The sequence below is a fragment of the Tamandua tetradactyla genome, chromosome 3 (genome assembly GCF_023851605.1).
Source record: "Tamandua tetradactyla isolate mTamTet1 chromosome 3, mTamTet1.pri, whole genome shotgun sequence".
Classification (NCBI taxonomy): domain Eukaryota; kingdom Metazoa; phylum Chordata; class Mammalia; order Pilosa; family Myrmecophagidae; genus Tamandua; species Tamandua tetradactyla.
Window position 1 is genome coordinate 40,403,553 of NC_135329.1, and position 20,273 is coordinate 40,423,825.

At 36.2% G+C, this 20,273-nt stretch overlaps 1 protein-coding gene across 13 annotated transcripts in view; it reads right to left on the reverse strand.

The window, feature by feature from the left end:
* Window positions 1–3,394: 3,394 nt before the first annotated feature.
* Window positions 3,395–20,273, reverse strand: part of ARHGEF10 (Rho guanine nucleotide exchange factor 10) — a 197,086-nt gene continuing 180,207 nt past the window's right edge. For all 13 annotated transcript variants that reach the window (XM_077153004.1, XM_077153011.1, XM_077153010.1 and 10 more), the window contains 2 exons: window positions 10,230–10,352; window positions 3,395–6,878 (listed from right to left, as the gene is read on the reverse strand). In XM_077153004.1, coding sequence (XP_077009119.1) covers window positions 6,361–6,878; window positions 10,230–10,352 — 641 coding nt within the window. In that variant the 3' untranslated portion in view covers window positions 3,395–6,360. The remainder of the gene's footprint in view (window positions 6,879–10,229; window positions 10,353–20,273) is intronic.

The window sequence follows — 20,273 nt, forward strand, 5'->3', positions numbered from 1 at the left end:
GCTGGTGGGAATCTTTAGTAATTGTGATGCTCCTGCTTAAAGGAGGTTACTACTGCCTCTCTTACCATGAGCAGAAGAGTCGCTATTTCTTTTACATAGGTGGTCAATTCAAGGCCAAAATCCCATCCTCAGGATCTGCTTTCAAGGGTCACTCCTGGTACCAGCTCTCTGAGACTGGAAATGCTGAAGAATACAGCTTGAGGCACAGCTTATGTGCTAATGCTTTATTGTAAAGTATGATCCCAGGCCAGTAAGCGTAAAGGATAAAATAAAACAAAGCAGCAGAAGAGGGAAAACAAATATAGGTGGGTGCAATATCAAGCAGGCCATGACTTCACAAGAAAAGATACATGCCTGGAGAGGCCAAATGAAACTACCACATCTCAGAGCAGTCTATGGGACATAGGAATAGACAGGAAAATATCTTCTGCCATTCATTGGCCACATACTTCTTGGTTTGGCGCAGTCTGTCAAAACCAAGGCTGCTTCTGGGATGTCATCTGCCAACCCCATGTCAAGACATTTCATCGGAGTCTGGAAGTGGGAGCAGCCGGAGCCTCCATCGATTGAGTCAGGTCAGGTCTGAGCACTGGAACTGCAGTGGCTTCTTTCCTGGTAGTTCTGAAAGGCCTCAGCCCAGGGTAGGATAAGTGAGCCAGAGGTAGGAGATGAGGCAACGGCAGAGTCAGTGACTCTGTTCATTGATCTAGTGGCTGAGGGGCTGCAGGGCAGATAGGGACAAGAAAACCAAGCAGACACATACATTTGTCTCTAGTTTCACACGTGTACTGCTGTTACTGTAGTTCAATACTTCCCTGGAGGAGCCCTCTGCAGAGGAGCAGGTGAATAAATACACACAATTCAAAAGTGATGCTTTTTATTCATTGTCTTATCCACAGAGCTTAACACAGAGCTTGGTACAATTTCTGACACATATTAAGTGTTCAATGAAAGCTTGTTGCTTATTAAGTGCATTTAATTTTACAGTACTTTGTTTAGTGGCTGTTTATATGCTTGTTTTCCTCATCATCTGTTAACTCTATGATAGCAGGAACTTGTCTTCCTCATACTATGAGTTCATCACTGTCCCATGTTCTCAAGCCTCTTCCTTCCATCTAAGTTCAACCATTTTTGCTTCTGTTTTTCTCAGGATCTCATTCTATCATAGATACTGTGAGAAGTAGTGAGTTAGTCATATAAATTTCACTCAATAGATGCCCCAGGCAGTTACTATGTTAGCCTCAGTACAACACTGAGGATAAATTTCTAGTCACTAGACTTTTGGTCCCAGTAAATTAACTTAAATTTCATCTGTCAATATAAGATGTTGGTCCTAGTCTTGTAAAACATCCATCATAATAATATTCATTGCTTCATTTCAAAAGGCAAATATTTGCTGAGTGCCTGTTCTGTATAGTGCACTAATTTTTTTGGAGCTGAAAAAACTAAACCATTCATTCTGGATCAGGGTACATATTGAGAACACACAAAAAGACCCCCTTCTACCCTCAAGGCATAGAACTTATGGTTAAAATGTATATATTTTCAATAGCTGAGACCTTTTCAAAAACAAGAAAGAAATTTTTTCTGGCATTGGAAATGGAGAGGGAACGTATAGGTGTGAGAAAAACCTGTAGGGGGCACAAGTAGCTGTGGCTAGAGAGGACTGGCGTTTTAATGTTCATGCAGCTCTGAGAACCAAAGCAAGAACTGTGTATGGGAAGAGGCTCAGAGTGCCTTCCCTGTATGGAAACCCAGCCAGGACCAGTCGAATATCCACAAATATCCAGAAATCCACCTGGCTTTGGGTGTGGGAGGAAACAGCCACTGTCTTCACTCCAGAGCCCAGGCCTGTTCAGTGAAGGTATGAGAGCTGTATTTGGGCAGCTACAAAAATACAAAATTTCTGAGCCAACATACTAATACAGCCTTTTTTCAAAGTTAGTGTACCCTGGAGAGTTGGGTCCAGGTAGCCTAACAGCTGCTCTATCAGGAGGTCTTGGTAACACAGAGTATATATGGAATGAAACCTCCATGTAAGTTAATTCTTTCAAAATAAGAGCTCCTCAGCACCGGAATCCCTTGTTCTCAGAGCCTCTGGGTGTTCAGCCAAACACTGAATATCCCCTATGCTTTATCCCTGAGCAAAACATCCCTAAAGTAATAACTTTTACAAGAAAAAATAAGGCACAGGGGGATTACTTAAACCTCAAAACAACACTATATCCAAAAATGTGCGTTTAGAAAAATAAAATCCTGTGGAATTAAAAAAAAGAATTCCCTACAAACTAAATTATAAAGCATATGATGATGTTTGGCGCCATGAAAAATAGGCTACAGACTTAAATAAGATCATTCACACCTGAAGATTAGCCTGAAAGGGACTTTAAAATGTGTATTTAGAATCCTACTTAGGGGCCACAGTGGCTCAGCAGGCAGGAAAGCTTGCCTGCAATGCCAGAGGACCCGGGTTTGATTCCCAGTGCCTGCCCATGTTAAAAAAAAATCCTACTTAGGAGCAAGGAAAAAGCACTCAGGAAACAGGAACAAGAGGATATGAAATTAGAATCAGAAGATATAAAAACAAGCAGAAATCTTAGAAATGAGAAATAGAACCAGTGAAATTATTTTAAAGGAATCTCAATAGATGAGGAAAAAGTAGATAGTTGAAGAAAGACTTAGTGAATTTGAAGATACGTGAGGAAATCTCCGAGAATGCAACATAGAGAGATGAAATGGAAAATGCAAAAAATCAGAGATATGGAGAAGAAATAAGAAGTAATTCACTATATATGGTAGGAGCTGCAGAGTAAGAAAATAGAGAGAATGGGGGGAAAGTTAATACTGGAAGAGATTACAGCTTAGACTTTTCCAAAAATGATGACAGGCATGATCTTTCAGATTAAAAATGCATGCAAGAGAGGGGTACGAGGGTAGCTCAGGGGTAGAATTCTTGCCTGCCATGAAGAAGACCTGGGTTCGATTTCCGGCCCATGCACTTCCCAAACAAACGAAAAACCAACCAAACAAAATTCAGCAGATGGTGCTGCAACAAGGGGATACTCACATGGAAAAAGAATGCCACCATACAGCAAACAAACAAACAAAAACGCATGCAAGAACCTAATTGGATGAATACCGATCAGTAATCTTCATGCTCTTCTCTCAGGGAACATGAAAGGAAATAGGGAGTTGAGGGGTATGCAAGGCAGGCAGGCAGGGAGAAGAAATTATGTGTACAGTACAAAGGGTAATGAGTTCAGATGAAGGCTCTAATAAATGGAATAAAAGATCACATATAGTAATAATTATTACAGGAAATTCACATGTTGTTAGCATCAGAATGTAAGAAGGAAAAGCAAAAAAAAAAACACAGAACATAGTATCTGTTCACAGTAAGTCATTTAATGAATAAAAATACAAATTAAAAATTTTATTTGTAACTCTGTATAGAGCTTATAAAATACCCTTGATATTTGCTTGGGTTTCTGCTCTCGAGAGTTGTTAGTGCGTATTATTTCAAACTCGTTATTTCTCCAAATTTATGAAGTGGACCGTTAACCCAAGGCACTCACAGAACATGAGATCCAGAGCAAACACTCAGCTTCCCCCACGGCCCATCAGTTTGGCAGCTCTCCTCTCAATGTTTTTCTGACTGTCTGGGTGGAGCATTGGTGCAACAGCCTAATCAGGTAGGTACCCAGCTCTGTGCTTCTGACAGTGTTTTTTACGGGTCTCCTAGATTGATTGTCTGATGGATGAATTCTTTAGATGTCTTTTTCCTAAATTTATGTTTCAACTTTTCTTTTGCCTGAAATACAGAGGGTATGCCAATTTTTCTATAATATGCCAAAGCATCATTTAAAATGAGATAACCTTAATGTCATGTTTTTCTGACATTTAGGATCAGTTTCAGTATCCTAAATGTCAACATGTACCAATAATTTGACCATATATTGGTACATGTTGACTTTAAACTGGTGTCAACATGTACCGATAATTTGACCAATTTAGTTCAGAGAGACAATCAGCAAAATTTCATCAGGTAGCCAATGATGTATTTGGGAGACACGGGACATAGATAAAGACAGCCAAAAATACATAAGTGACTAACATGTTATACTTATTACAACAGATCTAGAAGGAAGATGTGCTGCGATGTTTAGGAGTAATTAGAAAGTTTATTTGAAATTGCTCACAAATATATGTATTTACATTTCTTTGCTAATTTACAGAATTTCCAGAGTGTTCTTTAAGCACATATTTTTATTGAGATTAAGAATAAGTAAATTCTCCATGGCGGGGACATCTTCAGGAGCTTACCTTTAAATTTATGTATTAAAGAGGAAGAATGCTACATTTTAATCTTAAAAACTAATAAATTGATGCTGAAAGCTCTAATATGTAGTGGGCAAACAAAACATGTAAAGTGACATGTATGGATGGCATTACTATGAGTTTTTTCTAAATATATTGTCAATATTACAATGTAAATTGAACCCTCAACTGGCACTTTTCTTTATTTTACTTATTTATAGTGGTAAGATGATGTTGGTATTAAAAGCTGAGATTTTTGAAATCTTAAGATTGAAAAATCTTTTAAGTACCACGGTTTAAATAAAAAAGTAATCAAAGTAGTTTTGTTTTATTGGGCCAGTATAAAGAGAGATGCTTTACTGTTTTAATCAGAAAAACATTAAGGATCTTAGTCTGTTTTAGACATTTCTCTTTACATTTTATATTAAACTCATTGAACTCATGATGTCATTCAAATTTAAAAAAAAACCCAGCAAGTGTGTGAGTCCCTTAAAAGTTCCTTAATAATCAATTCAAAGCATTATTTTCCATATAGATTGTGAGGTATCTCTGGAATTTATCCATAAAGACTTCCCAAACCAGCACTGGTGATACTTAATTTGAAAACACAGGTCAGATCACCCCTCTCCCCTTCAGAATTTAATTGCCCATTTCTATACCATGGGAAAAAGGCAGTCTGTAATAGTATATTTTTAAAATAAAAAGACTTTATTTATGAAATAAGATAGCAGCTAGCAGTTTAAGAAAGCTTCAGAAGATATTACTTTTACATGGGGTACATATGTACCTTAGAAAATATTTGGCTAAGTCATAAAATTAGCATTTTTAATAATCTGTAAAGTGCTGAGAAATTTATTTCTGATGAATGCCTGCATTAGTTTTGTATTTTTTTAATCATCCAGGAAGTAAAACATTGATATATAAATACAGGTATATAGCATAATGGAACTCACTGATTAGTTATGTGCTTCAACAGTAGGTTCTATAGCTGTAGAATACAAACCTGTGCATTTTGCAGAAATGACATCTAAATGATATATCGTGTTGATTGGAAAGTCAGTTTTCTTGGCCTACATCCCACTGCCAGCAATGGAACACCCACGTGGACTAGCACCACAGCCTTTCAGAATGTATATTTAAAAACAGATAAAGTGTTCCAAAGACAACAGGTGTATGAAACCACACACAAGAACTGACTAAGACTTTTCTGCACATTTCCTATAACCTAAACCATACAAATGTCTAACATGGATATTAATGCTATTTAATAAGAGAAGGGAAGTAGATTTTGGCATTGATGCTTGAGTTTAAATGTTACAAGGTACTGAGCATTTTGGTTCAAAGCAAACATTATTGGTAAAATGTTACAGCTAATATACTGACTAAAACATTAACTGTTATTTTTTAGTTGAAAAATGCAGTATAAAAATACGACTTTGTTAAAATATACAGTATGTGTATTATACCACTTTGGGAAATCCAGCTTACTTCTGAAAGCAAATAACACCACCTCGACTGGTATATGTTACCTGTCTTTCTTAATTGTTATAAATTCTATTCTGGAATTAAAAAATAAAGAATATAAATAAATGCAATGAACCTGAATCAAATAAAAATGTTTTAGGAGTTGTTAATAAATTCCTACACTACCGAATAGGCTATATTTCCCCCACAAATTCTTAATTTGCAAATTTTCTAAGTAATATGTTACAAGAATAGTTCTGAAGCTGACGTAATTAGTATTTTTATATGGATTACAGCAACAAAAAGGGTGTCATATTACCCCAGAACTTCAATTTACTCAAAAATGGCATCAGTCTTCTACCTTCTTTAAAGGGTTTATATTCAGTTCTGCTTTATGGAAGAGAAGGAATGAGATGGCAGGAAAGCTACCATTATGATATTGCACATTTCTTCCCCAAATACTGTTTTCAACGGATCCTCAACCAGTGTAGATATAGCTTAAATCACTCATATCGTATGATTTAACTAAAAAGTCATCCTTGATTGCAAATTTCAATACCAGAAAGTATACCATTCCACTTATATATTTAACAGAGGAATCTGCCAGACCATAATGGAAGAACCCAGCTCATCGTGACGCTGTGGCCTGGCCTTCCGATTCAACCGTCTGTGACCCTGACCGCCACAAACGACGAGCGCTGAACTGGCTTTTGCTTTCTTGAATCGCTGCGTTTTACTTCGAAGTGAGATGCTGGGATCCTTCAAGAGGTCATAAGTGACGCAGTCCTCTGACTTGTGCTCTAGAGAACTGGAGCCATGAGATAAAGTCAGGGACCCAGAAGAGGACGAAAGGTCACTCTTTTGAGTCATCGACCCCAGTGAATCCCCCAACCAGATGGCACCATCAGGGTTGCTGTGGCTTGGGCAAGAATTGACTCCCTCATTCGGCAGCACGTCCTTTGGGTCTTCCTCCTGGGGTTCAGAACCGGGAGGCAGGCTATCTCTGGACTTGTCTCTGTTTTTCTCATGTAAAGTTGTAGCCATAACAAGGAATTTGACAGGTCCATTGTGTGCATGGTAGGAAACCATACCTCTTCCTAAAAAGGGTGAAATAATTAAATAACTTTCTTTAAAAACAGACAGTATTATAGACCCCCAAGTAAACACTTTAATCCCAAAACGTCATCTCTTCTCTGCGCAAATAACAAAACCATGCAAAAATACTTCAGTACTTGAATATTAGGTTAAAATAAAAATATCTTCTAGTTTATATGCTTGCAGGTTTTTAGTTATTTTGAAGAAAGCTTTTTTAATGACTTAAGATACAAAACTGAGTTTTCTTCAGCAGTGGTTCATTTGTAATATCCATATCACACTTTTTAAGTAACATATTTGTTCCTTTCTTGTTCTTTGCATAAATGTTTCTCACTTGCTCTAGGTAATAACTTTAATTTTCCTACATTCTGATTAAAGAATTAAAAGCCTGAAAATGTGTCAGTTTTAGGAAAAAAGGGCCTCAACTACCAGAAGCCTCCTGACATTTTTTTTTTCTACAAAAAGGTTCTGGGGGTTAGAATAAATTAATCTTACAGTTTTAATTAAAATTAAGACATTTCAATTTAAAAATGATGGGATTCAAGTTTTTTTTGGGGGGGGGGGGTTGGAGGGGGTGGGGAGTGCTGTATGGGCCAGGAATCAAACTCGGCTCTCTCACATGGCAGGTGAGTATTCTACCACTGAACCAGCCAAGCACCCATGATGGGACTCAAATTTTAAAATCCTCACTTGATCTGATCCAAGAGCACATGTCAGAAACAGAAAAAATTGGATCTTTTAATAAAACACAGAACTCCCTGGAATACTTAATTCCTAAGTCTCAGGTGGGACCAGGTATCTATATCCTTTAACATGATACAGATATAGGAAGCATGTGCACTTTTCACCAAATGCTATAAGATATGAAGCCCTGGCCCTCATCTTCATCCTACTCCTGCCAAAACAAATGAAATTACAGAATTCCTTAACCATGGTAAGCTTCCACACCAATGAACAAGTCGGCAAAATTAAAAAGTATTACCAATAACAATTACTGGTGGGAATAGGGGGAGATCAGAATGCTCGTACATTGACCATAGGAGAATAATTTAAAATACGAACCCGGGAAAACATTTTAGCATCATCTAGGAAAGTTGAACATGCATATTTCCTACAAACCCACGGTTCCACTCCTAGACACACAATCGAGAGGTATTCACACAATCTTAGCAGAGATGGTGACATGGATATTCACAGAGGCATCACACGTAACACAAAAACTGGAAACAATGAAACAGCCATCAAAAGAAACAGAGATAAATAATATTACAGCCTTCCAAAAGAATACTTTATAGCAGTGAAAATGAGTCAACTTACAGTTATAAGCTCCAACAACGACTCTCAGAAATAATGGTGAAAGGAAACATAACAAAGGAGCATTTATGAGACAACTAAAGCAATTGTGGAAATAGACAAAATTAAAACTTGTCTTATAAGGATACAGACAAGTTGGTAAACCTATAGTGAAAATCAGTGGAATGATTAATATAAAATTCAGAATAATGGTTACCTGCGGTGTAGGGGGGAGAAAAATGGGCTTGGGAAGAGGCACACAGAGGCTCTCACGTATACATGAAGTTGTTTTCCTAAGCCACAGGACAGGTACACGGACCTTTTTATTGTCCCTTATTGTACATATTCACTATGTACAGTCTTTTGTACATATAATACGTGGCTTATAATAAAAAGAGAAATTTATAAAATGAGTGGAAAAATCTGAATCCCTTAACCCTTAAATGTAGATCATGCCAAAATATGAGTTTATCTAAATCACAGACCTTATAATGGATCCTGTAAAAGCTTGCCAAGGGAAGGAAATTATAATGTAAGATTCTAGGACTTGTTTAGAAATAAACTGTATTAACAAAATCTTTATTAACGTTTTGATGAATTGACAAATCTTTTTCTCTGTGAATATTTTTTACACGGCCAATATTTTAATCCAACATAAAGTTTAAGATCTTGGCATTACACTTAATTTAGAGTATAAACATTTTTCTGTATCATTAAAAGTTCTCTACAAATATTATTTTTATTGGCTGCATTATATTCTATTAATGGCAATACAATTATTTTCTTAAACACTCCCCTATCTCTAATGAGGAACATTTACACTGTTTCCTGTTTTAAGCTATTAAAAATGAAACACTGTGGCAAATATATTTTTACATCCTGCTTTGTCCATTGATTAGGCTGTTTCCTAAGACAGATCTTGAAGTGGATATCCAGATTCCAACATATGAACATCTCAAGGCGTGTGGTCCATAATGTTGGACTGCTTTCCTAAAACACTGCCAATCTGAATTTCTACCAACATTGCCAAAGAAGCATAACTGAGATTTTTCACATCTTTTTTTTACCAATATAAAATATTTAAAATACCCATTCTCATTGACCAAACTTATATCATGATTGTGCTGGTTTGAAAGGATGTACGTCCCCTAGAAAAGCCATGTTTTAATCTAAATCCCATTTCATAAAGGCAGAATAATCCTTATTCAATACTATATGTTTGAAACTGTAATCAGATCATCTCCCTAGAGATGTGATTTAATCAAGAGTGGTTGTTAAACTGGATTAGGTGATGACATGTCTCCACCCATTTGGGTGGGTCTTGATAAGTTTCCTGAATCCTAAAAAAGAGGAAACATTTTGGAGAATGAAATAGATTCAGAGAGAGCAGCGAATGCTGCAGGACCACAAAGCAGAGAGTCCATGAGCCAGTGACCTTTGGAGATAAAGAAGAAAAACGCCTCCCGGGAAGCTTCATGAAACAGGAAGCCAGGAGAGAAAGTTGGCAGATGACGCCGTGTTCGCCATGGGCCCTTCCAGCCCAGAGAGACACTGTGACTGTGTTTGCCATGAGCCTTCTTACTTGAGAGAGAAACCCTGAACTTCATTGGGCCTCTTGAACCAAGGTATCTTTCCCCGGACGCCTTAGACTGGACATTTCTATAGACTTGTTTTAATTGGGACATTTTCTCAGCCTTAGAACTGTAAACTAGCAACTTATTAAATTCCCCTTTTTAAAAGCCATTCCGTCTCTGGTATATTGCATTCTGGCAGCTAGCAAAGTAGAACAATGATATAAACCAATGGGTGACAATAAAGGTAATAAGAAAATACATTTTCAGGATAAGACTCTCTCTGGACCACTAACATAGGAAATAGAAAAACAAAAGCGTCAACTGAAATTCAAATTAATAGACACATCTTTATAGGAAATTTAAAAAAATAATTGAAATTGTTTAAACAATTCTCATTATGTTAAATTATAACAATATGCTTAACAAAATTTCATGGTAGGACAAAGACACAGAGAGACTCAGAAACACTTGACAGTGTTTACGTACCAGTTACTTTGGGGATTCCCTGAAGACGAGGAACTGGCAGGGCTACCACGATGCCCAGACTGGTCCCAACCATTAGTAAGCCATGGCAAACGAGCAGACAAGTCACAGACACCCGCTGCGGCCCTAAAGGAGAGAGAGCAGAAGGTGGCTTCTTGATCCTAAAGTCTGATTCATGATGAGGTATGGAGTAAAGACAGTGAAATGCCTAGTATATCTGAAAACATTGCAGATGTACATTGAAGTCCTCAATCAGATTAAAACACCCCCAAGAAGGATATCTTTAACCCCCAAGAAGGATATCTCACTGACCTTCTACTGTCTATTTACTGCAGCTGGACTCCAAAGAAAAAGATCTTGGGAGAAAGCCATCCTCTTAATCACACCTTAAATAAAGAGTGCAGGCCACAACGCTAGGCTGAATCTCTCATTAATTCTCTACAGCCTCCACTGCTTTGGTTGGCACTTTCAGATAACAAATCAAGTCACTTGGAATACGGTATTTAAATGATTTACTTCTAGTCAGCGTAGATAATGACCACTTGAGCCAAGCACACACAAATCAAATTGTGGTCCTTTGAAATCAGAGAGCTACAACTTTCAAAAGTGAGAACACATCTACTAATATAGCCAGGATGGACTTCCAGCATAATCTACAGTCAGTGACAAAACAAGAATAACAATTTCTTATGGGATTATCTCAGAAACAGTTTGGAAAATGTTGACACCCAACACTGGAATTGAAAGGGCCTTAAGTTTCTTGTTTATTTGTTTGTTTTTTCCCTTTTTATTTTTCTCTCTCCAGCCAAGGATCCGAGGCCCAGCGAAATGAAAACAATTTGTTCTAGGTTGTGACAAGCTTAAAATGTGGTAGGGAAAGAAAGTGTAGTTAAGCATTGGCCTTCTTCAAATAGCTTCCCTACTGTTCTAATTTTAAAGAGTGTTTCTTGACTTTCACATAATTCTGTACTACTCTGATACTATCATTAGCATTCCCACTTTCAAAGGAGATTTAAAATAACCATTTGGTATTTCTCTGCTTAGCCCAAAGACAGAGGAGCAGAGAAGACCAATTAGTTTGCATGTGAAAAGCAACGGGGAATACCACAAACAATCAGACTCTTCTTTTCTGTAGAAACAGAAGTTATTTTCAATAGCTCTGTATTTGCTCCAGTCTTAGGCAGACAGCATGAGAGCAAGTGGTCTCATGTTACAGTTAAAGAAAGATTAACATGCCTGCAGGAATCATTTGAATGATTTATTTAGGCAACAGAAAAATATAAAACAGCTACAAAAAAAAAGAGAGGAGATTTTGGTTTCTTTCTAAACACCGATTTATATTATAAAAACAAAAGCTAAAAATATTTATGTTCCAGGAATTCTGAATGTTTGCATGTTTTGAATAATTTGAGTTTTAGAAATTTACTTTGGGTTTAAAAATACATCAGCACTATGCTTTTTCTTTTTTAAATGCTTTTTATTTTGAAATAATTTCACACTTACAAGACAGCTGGAAAAATAATGCAAACTTCTTACAGAGAACTCCAGCATCCTCCCCACCCAGATCCACCAACTTTTAGATTTTTGCCACATTTGCCATATTGTTCTCATTTTCTCTTGTTTTTTCTCTCACTTGCTTGCTCTCTCATCTAATTTCTAAACTTTCAAAATTAGGCTGTATACATCATGTTACTTGAACACTAATAAGCACATCTCACGTACTTTCTAAAATATTTTTATTGCGATATCTTTGTGCATCATACACTCCATCAAAAGTATATAATCAGTGGCTCACAAAATCATCACATAGTTATGTATTCATCACCATGATCATTTTTAGAACATTTGCATCATTCCAATAAAATAAAAAGAAAAACCCCATACATCACATACCCCTTACCCCTTTCTCTCACTGATCACTAGTATTGCAATCTACTCAATTCTTTTTACCCTTTATCCCCACTCCCTATTATTTATTTATTTATTTATTTATTGTTCTTATTACTTTACTCATCTGTCCATACTCTGGATAAAGGGCGCATTAACTACAAGGTTTTCACAATCACATGGTCACACTGTAAAGGTCATATAATTATACATTGTCTTCAAGAATCAAAGCTACTGGAACACAGTTCAACTGATTCAGGTATTTCCTTCTAGCTATTCTAAAACAGTAATAAACTAAAAGGGGCTATCTATATAATGCATTAGAATAACCTCCAGAATAATCTCTTGACTCTATTTGAAATCTCTCAGCCATTGAAACCTTATTTTATCTCATTCCTCTCTTCCCTCTTTTGGTCAAGAAGGCTCTCTGAATCCTATGATACTGGTCCTAGCTCATTCCCAGGAGACATGTCTCACGCCAGGGAGATTTACACCCCTGGGAGTCATGTCTGACATAGCGGGGAGGGCAGTGAGCTCATCTGCCGAGCTAGCTTAGAGAGAGAGGCCACATCTGAGCAACAAAGGAAATTGTCCAGGGGTATTCTTCAGCATAATTATGAGTAGGCCTAGCTTCTTTGCAGGAATAAGTTTCATAGGGGGAAGCCCCAAGGATCGAGGGCTTGGACTTAAAATTGTGAGAAAAATCAGGATTTCCCCAGATGGGGAAGTTTAATATTTCTACCTTTCTCCCCAGTCCCTCAAGGGACTTTGCAAATACTTTTTTATCTCTGTCCAAATTACTCTGGGATGTATCGGGGCCTCACACTAACCTGTATAAATCACCAAGATGAGTCAGAGCTACATGTTAATTTGCAACACCACCTTATGAGTAAGGAAGGTGCTTTTATTTTCAAGTTATTGAAAAATACTGAAGCAGTGTAGAAATGTAATACTCAGCATAATTTACAGCTACTATTCTTGATTATTATTATTTCATTAAACTGCACAGTCATGGGTAAGTGCCACCAGGCTAGGGGTCTCATGAATTTTAGGGTAAATATGAATGCATCTTTCTGAAGCATTAACTTTACTCAGTGACAAATGCCTTAAATATTAAACATGATCATCTTATGAGGTAGAAAACAAGTCTGCAAACAAGCATAAGACAAAATTTGAGACCAACCTCTCAGGTCCCCTGAAGATCTTTGAAGCAGCTGGTATAAGGTTACATCTGAAATTGGTTCACTGCTCTTTATAGTTTTTGTTTCAGTAAAACATAGCTTTCTCTAACTAAGGCTAAAGTAACATGAGTAAAATATTATTTGCCATTTAAAGCTCTCAATTTTAATAATTTATTTCACAAATTGACATAAATGGTTTACAATATAACTGATACTAGGTGGGGAATCTCATTACCACGGATATGGACTTCATTCCTGTAAGACAGAGCTTATTACCTTGTCTCATGATAGTCATTTCTCTGTCACTGGTTATGCCAAGAAAATATAAATTAGCAATGGTATTCGCCAGTGGTCCTAACATGTTTCCTTTTTAAAATACAAAATTATCGTAAACGTAAAAACAAATGAACTCTTGTGACACCTCATCGAAGGTCCTCATTGAAAATTCAGGGCTGTTTAGAGGTAGGCTACAGGATTATGTATCACTTAATTCCTCTTTATCCTCATATCTTGGGAGTTAAATTCTATATATATGTATGAAAATTAGGCAAATTAATAAATTAAGTTTTTTCATGATTTTTTTTAGCTAATATCTTGAAATATTTTGGTGTAGGTAGCTGAATTTCATTTTTCTCCAAGAAGGAACTTTGGAGTTAAGTTTTCCTTTACAGAGATATTATATAATTTGCTAAATATTGCTTTAGGGATTTAAAGAGCCACTTGAAATACTTTTATTCTATGAACATCTTTACTTCAAGGATAGCTAATAAGGAAAATGAGAATTTCAAATGGCCCATTTCAACAATTAATGGTATGAGTTTATATATCAAACGGGTTGATGAAATGTGATTTCATTCATGAAATATGATGTATAAATTTTTCCAACTGCTAATACAAACATAAAAAAGAATTTACTGTTAAATCATGAGGAGAAAACTTTACTTTTTGAAAGTTTTCTTTCATTCTCCTTATGTATTTTCCCTTCTTCACATGTAAATAGCATATTAGGAACATTTTATTTTTTATTATGTTTTACAAATTTTACATCTATTTTATGTTATATGTAATGTGAATATGGAAACATGTCTATAGAATTTGTGATGAAACTCATCTCTTCATAATGAATCTTCCTAAAGTGAAAAACACAATAAAAATAATTCAAAATTGGAAAACGTTTGCAGCCCTGGTATGGAGAAAAGTCACTGTGTATAAAAAATGAATGTAAGATGGTGGGAATATGAAAAAATACTACATAGAATCACTGGAAAAGACTACTGAAAATCTTATTAAATGAAATAATAATGGGTTACTAAGAAGGGATTCTAGAAGGCCTACATAAAACTTAAATAATAAAAAGGATGAGATCAAGGAAAACGCAGACATTAATTTTCTTTGTAAATGAGATATTAATTCTTCTTCCTAAGTGGTCTGAAACCATTTAGAAACCAAGTAAAATCATACATTTCAGAGAATGATTGTTTAATTCCATTTTCAAAGTAGCCTATGATTTATCATCTTTAATTTTATATATGAAAGTGTACTCAAAACAATAACTAGGCAGTGTGATTGTATTCCAATTCAAGAAGATGTGGTTACAGCATTGCTTTTGACATATCCAGGGATGTTCTCCAGAAGAACCAACGGTGAACCTCCAAGTGGGACAATGTGGTAAGGTTACTGGGAGCAGGGAGGCAACCTTAGCTAAGCTGTTGGCTGAGAGAAGCCACTGAGTCCCAGGAAGCTAGATGCCATTTTAAGGTCAAACGGCAACACAGGCACTGGCAATGTAGTGGCAGTAATGCTGATGTGGGTGACAGAGGACATAAATTGCAGAGAGAGTTTTAAAACATTAATTATATGGTGGGAATGTAAAATGGTGCAGCCATTGTGGAAAACAGTTTGACAATTCCTGAAAAAGTTAAACAGAGAAGTACCTTATGACCTGGCAATCCACTCCTAGATTTATACCCTAAAGCACTGAAACAGAGAGTCAAAAAGACACTTGTACACCAATGTTCATAGCTGCCTTATTCATAAGAGGCAAAGATGGAAACAAACAAATTGTCAACCAACTGCTGAATGAATAAACAAAATGTGGTATAGCCATTCAATGCAATATTCTTCAGTCATAAAAAGGAATGAAGTTATTATGCAGCTGTAAGACAGAATAAGGTTATGAAGTATATAACAACATGGATGGACCTTGAGGACATTATGCTGAGTGACATTAGCCAAAAACAAAAGGACAAATACTTTATGGTCTCACTGATATGAACTGACATTAGGGAATAAACTTGGAGAATTTCATTGGTAACAGAGACCATCAGGAGATAGAAATAAGGTAAGATATTGGGTAATTGGAGCTGAAGGGATACAGATTGTGCAACAGGACTGAATATAAAAACTCAGAAATGGACAGCACAATACTACCTAACTGTAATACAATTATGTTAAAAAACTGAATGAAGCTGAATGTGAGAATGATAGAGGGAGGAGGGCCTGAGGCATAAATGGAATCAGAAAGAAAGATAGACAAAGATTAAAAAAAAAAAAGGAATGAAGTTTTGATACATGCTACAAAGTGGAGAACCTTGCAAACATTATTTTAAAGTGAAATAAGCCAGACCCCAAAAGGACAAATATTATATGATTCTACTTACATGAAATATTCAGAAGTGGCAAATTCATAGAGACAAATGTGATTAAAGGTTCCCAGAGGATGGAGGTGGGGGGTGAGGAGGAAGAAGGAACAGGGAGTTGTTGATTAATGGCTACAGAGTTTTTGTTTGTGGTGATAGAAAATTTTGGAAGTAGAGAATGGTGATAATTGCAAAATGAACATAATTAATATCATTGAATTGGGCACTTAAAAAGGCAAATTTTATTATACATATTTTAACTACAAGATTTTTAGAAGTTATAAACATGAAGAGGGGAATTGACTGCATATTACTTTCTGTTTGATGTCAAGCTCTCAAGGGGAATGCATAAGAGTCTTTTCATATGTAGACACACAAAAGAAAATGGCAATCTTTACTCAATGATAAAGCCCCTCCATGGCTGGGAAGGGAACTTAAAGAATATTAGAATATTAAAGTTCATTTAAATATTTAAAATAAGTTTACAAACAGAATAGTAAATAAAAGATGCAAATGGGTCTTCGAAGTATGGTCAGAAATGCTAAAACTAGAATTTACACTCTACTATTTTCACCTCAATATGTCAACCAAAAGGAACTGGGCAGGGTCAAGCTGCTGGTTAATCCATAATGACAGCACTAGCCAAGGAGATGTGAAATTCGAGTTCTCAATTTTGTTCCTTAATTTATAAATAATCTTGAGTCTAGTTTGATTTATTGAATTCCCTTATAATGTGGTATATAGTATTTAGAAATGTTACATTGGTTTTTTTTTTTTAAATAGATATTTTGGCAATTTTATTAGTTAAGTCATTCCGGAAGGCAAAGCATTCATTCGATGGGAATCTTGAAAGGCTAAATTTAACAAGGGGCCTCAGCACTTTTCCATCAAAAACACTCTCCTTTGAATATTACAGACAAAGCAGGAAACATCTGCAAAATGATGTAACTTATTGTGGCTACTTAAAGCCCAGAAGAGATAAACTCCTTTAAATTTACTTGCTGTGAAACCACCCTTCATAACTTTTAGAAATTTAATTGACTGTTCTAAAAAATAGATATGCTAACTACAGAAATCTGAAAGTTTCTCAATTTTTAGACCGTGTTAATTTTGAGGTGGTTTATAGGGAAGAACTGAATTACAAAAAGAAGGGAAAATCCAGCTCATTACATCTATCTTCATATATTCCATAGGTTAAAGCATGTTGCCACTAAAGAAGGAAATATATTTAATATATTTAACTTATAAAACAGGCAAGCATTAGAGTAAAATTAACTATTTTTTCAACTTCGGTTCTTTTTTAACTTGGCAAATCATCTCTAGAATCTTCTTGAATTTTATATTTCAGCATAGCTACAAGGGCAAGTTTGTGTTTATTGCCATGTATTTAATGAAATATCTATTTGGGACCTTCATGAGTATGGTTCTAGAATGCAGGTTTATTATGTGTGTGAACATAGGAAGCACATAGATTTCCAGGAAACACACACTGGAATAATGAACAGAAACATCCAGGCAGTTATCATAATACACAACCTCAAACTCAATATGCTTCGAGTATAAACACAGCCTCACTGAACTATTTAAGTATAAACTAAAATGCAAAAATGCTTATTACTATAACATATTGGTATAAAGGTAAGGTAATTAGAAAAAGGATAAGAGAAGAAACGATTCTTTGGCTCTCTTGTTCTAAATCACAAATGCAAGTAAATCTGGAACAATTTCAGATTGTGCTGTTACATGGATCTCATCCAAGAACCACGGAAAAAGCAACTCTTCTACATCTGAGGCATAATAAATGAAACCTAATTCCCGGTATAATTTAATTCTGCTCTAAATTATCCAACTCTCTTCTAGTCTGCTAGGTCATGGCCTTCAAAGCTTAGAAGGAGAATTTCAGAAGTAGATAAAAGTGTAAAATGTCACCAAGACATTAATGACTTTAGAGATATTTTAAATACGATACTGAAATACCAGAGAATATTTGCCATCTGAAAGTATTTCAATCCATTCTCATTAAACATGGTGGACTGAATGCTTGCTTTTACTTTCACTAACCTTAAAAAAAAGACGAAATTGTATAAGAATAAACAGGAATCCATGAAAGAGGGGGCTCAGGTAGGAAAGAGGCAGATATGTAATATGTAATATATTATATGATATCAAAAAGTAGTTCCAGCATGAAAACAGATATCAGACCTATACAGCAACTGGTCTAGGTCAGAGCAAAGGAGGGAGGGGTCTAGGGGGAAAAATGGTACTGCCAGATTCTCTAATGCAAAGATTTTACAGAGAGGAGTTTCACAGTGATGGATTAGTGATCAATAAATTTAACACTATATATGGGAAAATAAGGAAATTATTAATTGAAAGAATGAACAAGTGGTAGAAGAAAGAAAATGCAATTATATTACAATGTGTGGTTTGCACACAAAAATTACAGCATCAGAAATATGCAAACTTTAAATTTTGATTTCACCAAATATTGTGACATAACTACAATGGAAGGAAGAAAGTTCACACACATATATTTTTATATGTTGCATCAGTGAGAACCAGTGAGCATGTGTGCCTGTGGGTGCAAATATGTTCGTGTATGTGTGTACATTGTATGTTGGGAGGAATATATGATAATTTAATCTTTCTTCTACAGCAGCAAGTCAGACGATAATATCTAAAATATAAAAATGAAGAAAAAGCCACACAAGCATGATTTTCAAACATGTAACATGAAGGTTAAGTTATAGTAGCAGCTAAGAATGAATGTGACTACCTGATGGATTCCATAGAGTGAAAGACTAGGCAAAAGACAATTTGTTCTGTTGTGTTTTTCACAAACCTTGATGGATATTTGATTTCATGAAATTATGTCCAAGTATTATCTTGACAAAAAATAAACTAAAAAAAGTCCACCCACACGCCTGAACCTTCCCTGTATCTCTATTCTTTTACTCTGATCTTAATTGGACAGTGATAAATATCAAGGGCAGAGCCAGACCTTCGTAGCACTTCCTGCAGCCTCATTACATTTTTGTGGCTGGGCTGTCAGGACTCTGGAAGCCATGGCAACCTCCCTGGGAAGGGAGATGGTGATGAAACCGGGGCCCAGAGCTCCCCCTCCACAGCTGCTACGCCCCTCAGGACAGCCTGTTGCCACACAGCAGCTGGGGCAGGAACTTCATTCCATACCTATGGGGGTTCGGAAGGTTGTTTTATCACAACAAAAGCACCACATTTCCTTGTGAACAGACCTTAGGACATATAGGCCACTCGTGGGCCAAATAAATGCATGCTTTGGCAACCTATGAATTTGATTTGGTTTCGTCCCAACAGATACAACAGATTCCAACAGCAAACATTTGTTTCACCAGCATGTGTGCTTAAAAGAAAACACTGACTTCAAGTACTGTAGCAAAGTGTTAGTATATTTTCAGAGCCAGAGCAATCATAAACAATTTTGTTTCTCGAACAAGAAATTTGTTATGAAATCCCTACTTTCCTCACTAAATAAAAATACACTAAAATATTTTTAAAAGTATGGGTACAGAGCAGCTGCATAGAACAGAAGAGTCGTCACTGAGAGTGCCTAAGATACATTCATCCTCCAAGTCAACCAAATGTGATGCTTATTTCTCGAGTGGGATGCAGACCCTCCAATTCTCCATCAAGGCTTACCTGAAATGCTTCATCTAGAAGACTTTCCTTGAAAACTACCTCCAAGCCTAGTGAATAGTTTGCTTCTTTATATTCTTCAGTTTTATGTAAGCTCCTTGAAGTTAAGGTCTTGCTTCCTCAGTGCCTAGTCTAGTAAATTATATTAGGTTGAATGACATAAACTTGTCTATATTCAACCGCGTTCAACCTAAAGAAATGATCATTTAATTTGGTTCTACTTAACACATAACAGTTTCTTAATAAATAATTCCATAATTGAATTGAATGGGCTGACCATACGCAAAATTGTCAGGTGGGCTAAAATTGTACATAGCCCAATTTCCACTTTTAGGGGCCTCTTCTCTCTTTTCTGCTGCCTGGTGTCCAAGTGCTGTCCCTGGTTGCCCACTCTCCACTGTGGACAGCCACGGCCACATAGCCAATGCCCTGGGCTCTGGCTCTCTCTTCTCTCATTCCCTGTATCAAAACCCAAATGTCCCATATCACGTTCCTGTTCTCAATCTAGCTATTTATGTTGGAAAGTGGTTTAATCAAATAATCATCACTAAGAAGACAATGACTGAAGTTATTTTAATTGGTTACCATTCCAGTGGTAGCTGATGTTTGAACAAATGGTTGAAGAGTAACCAGCCCAAGTTTCCAGCACCAAGACAAAGTGATGG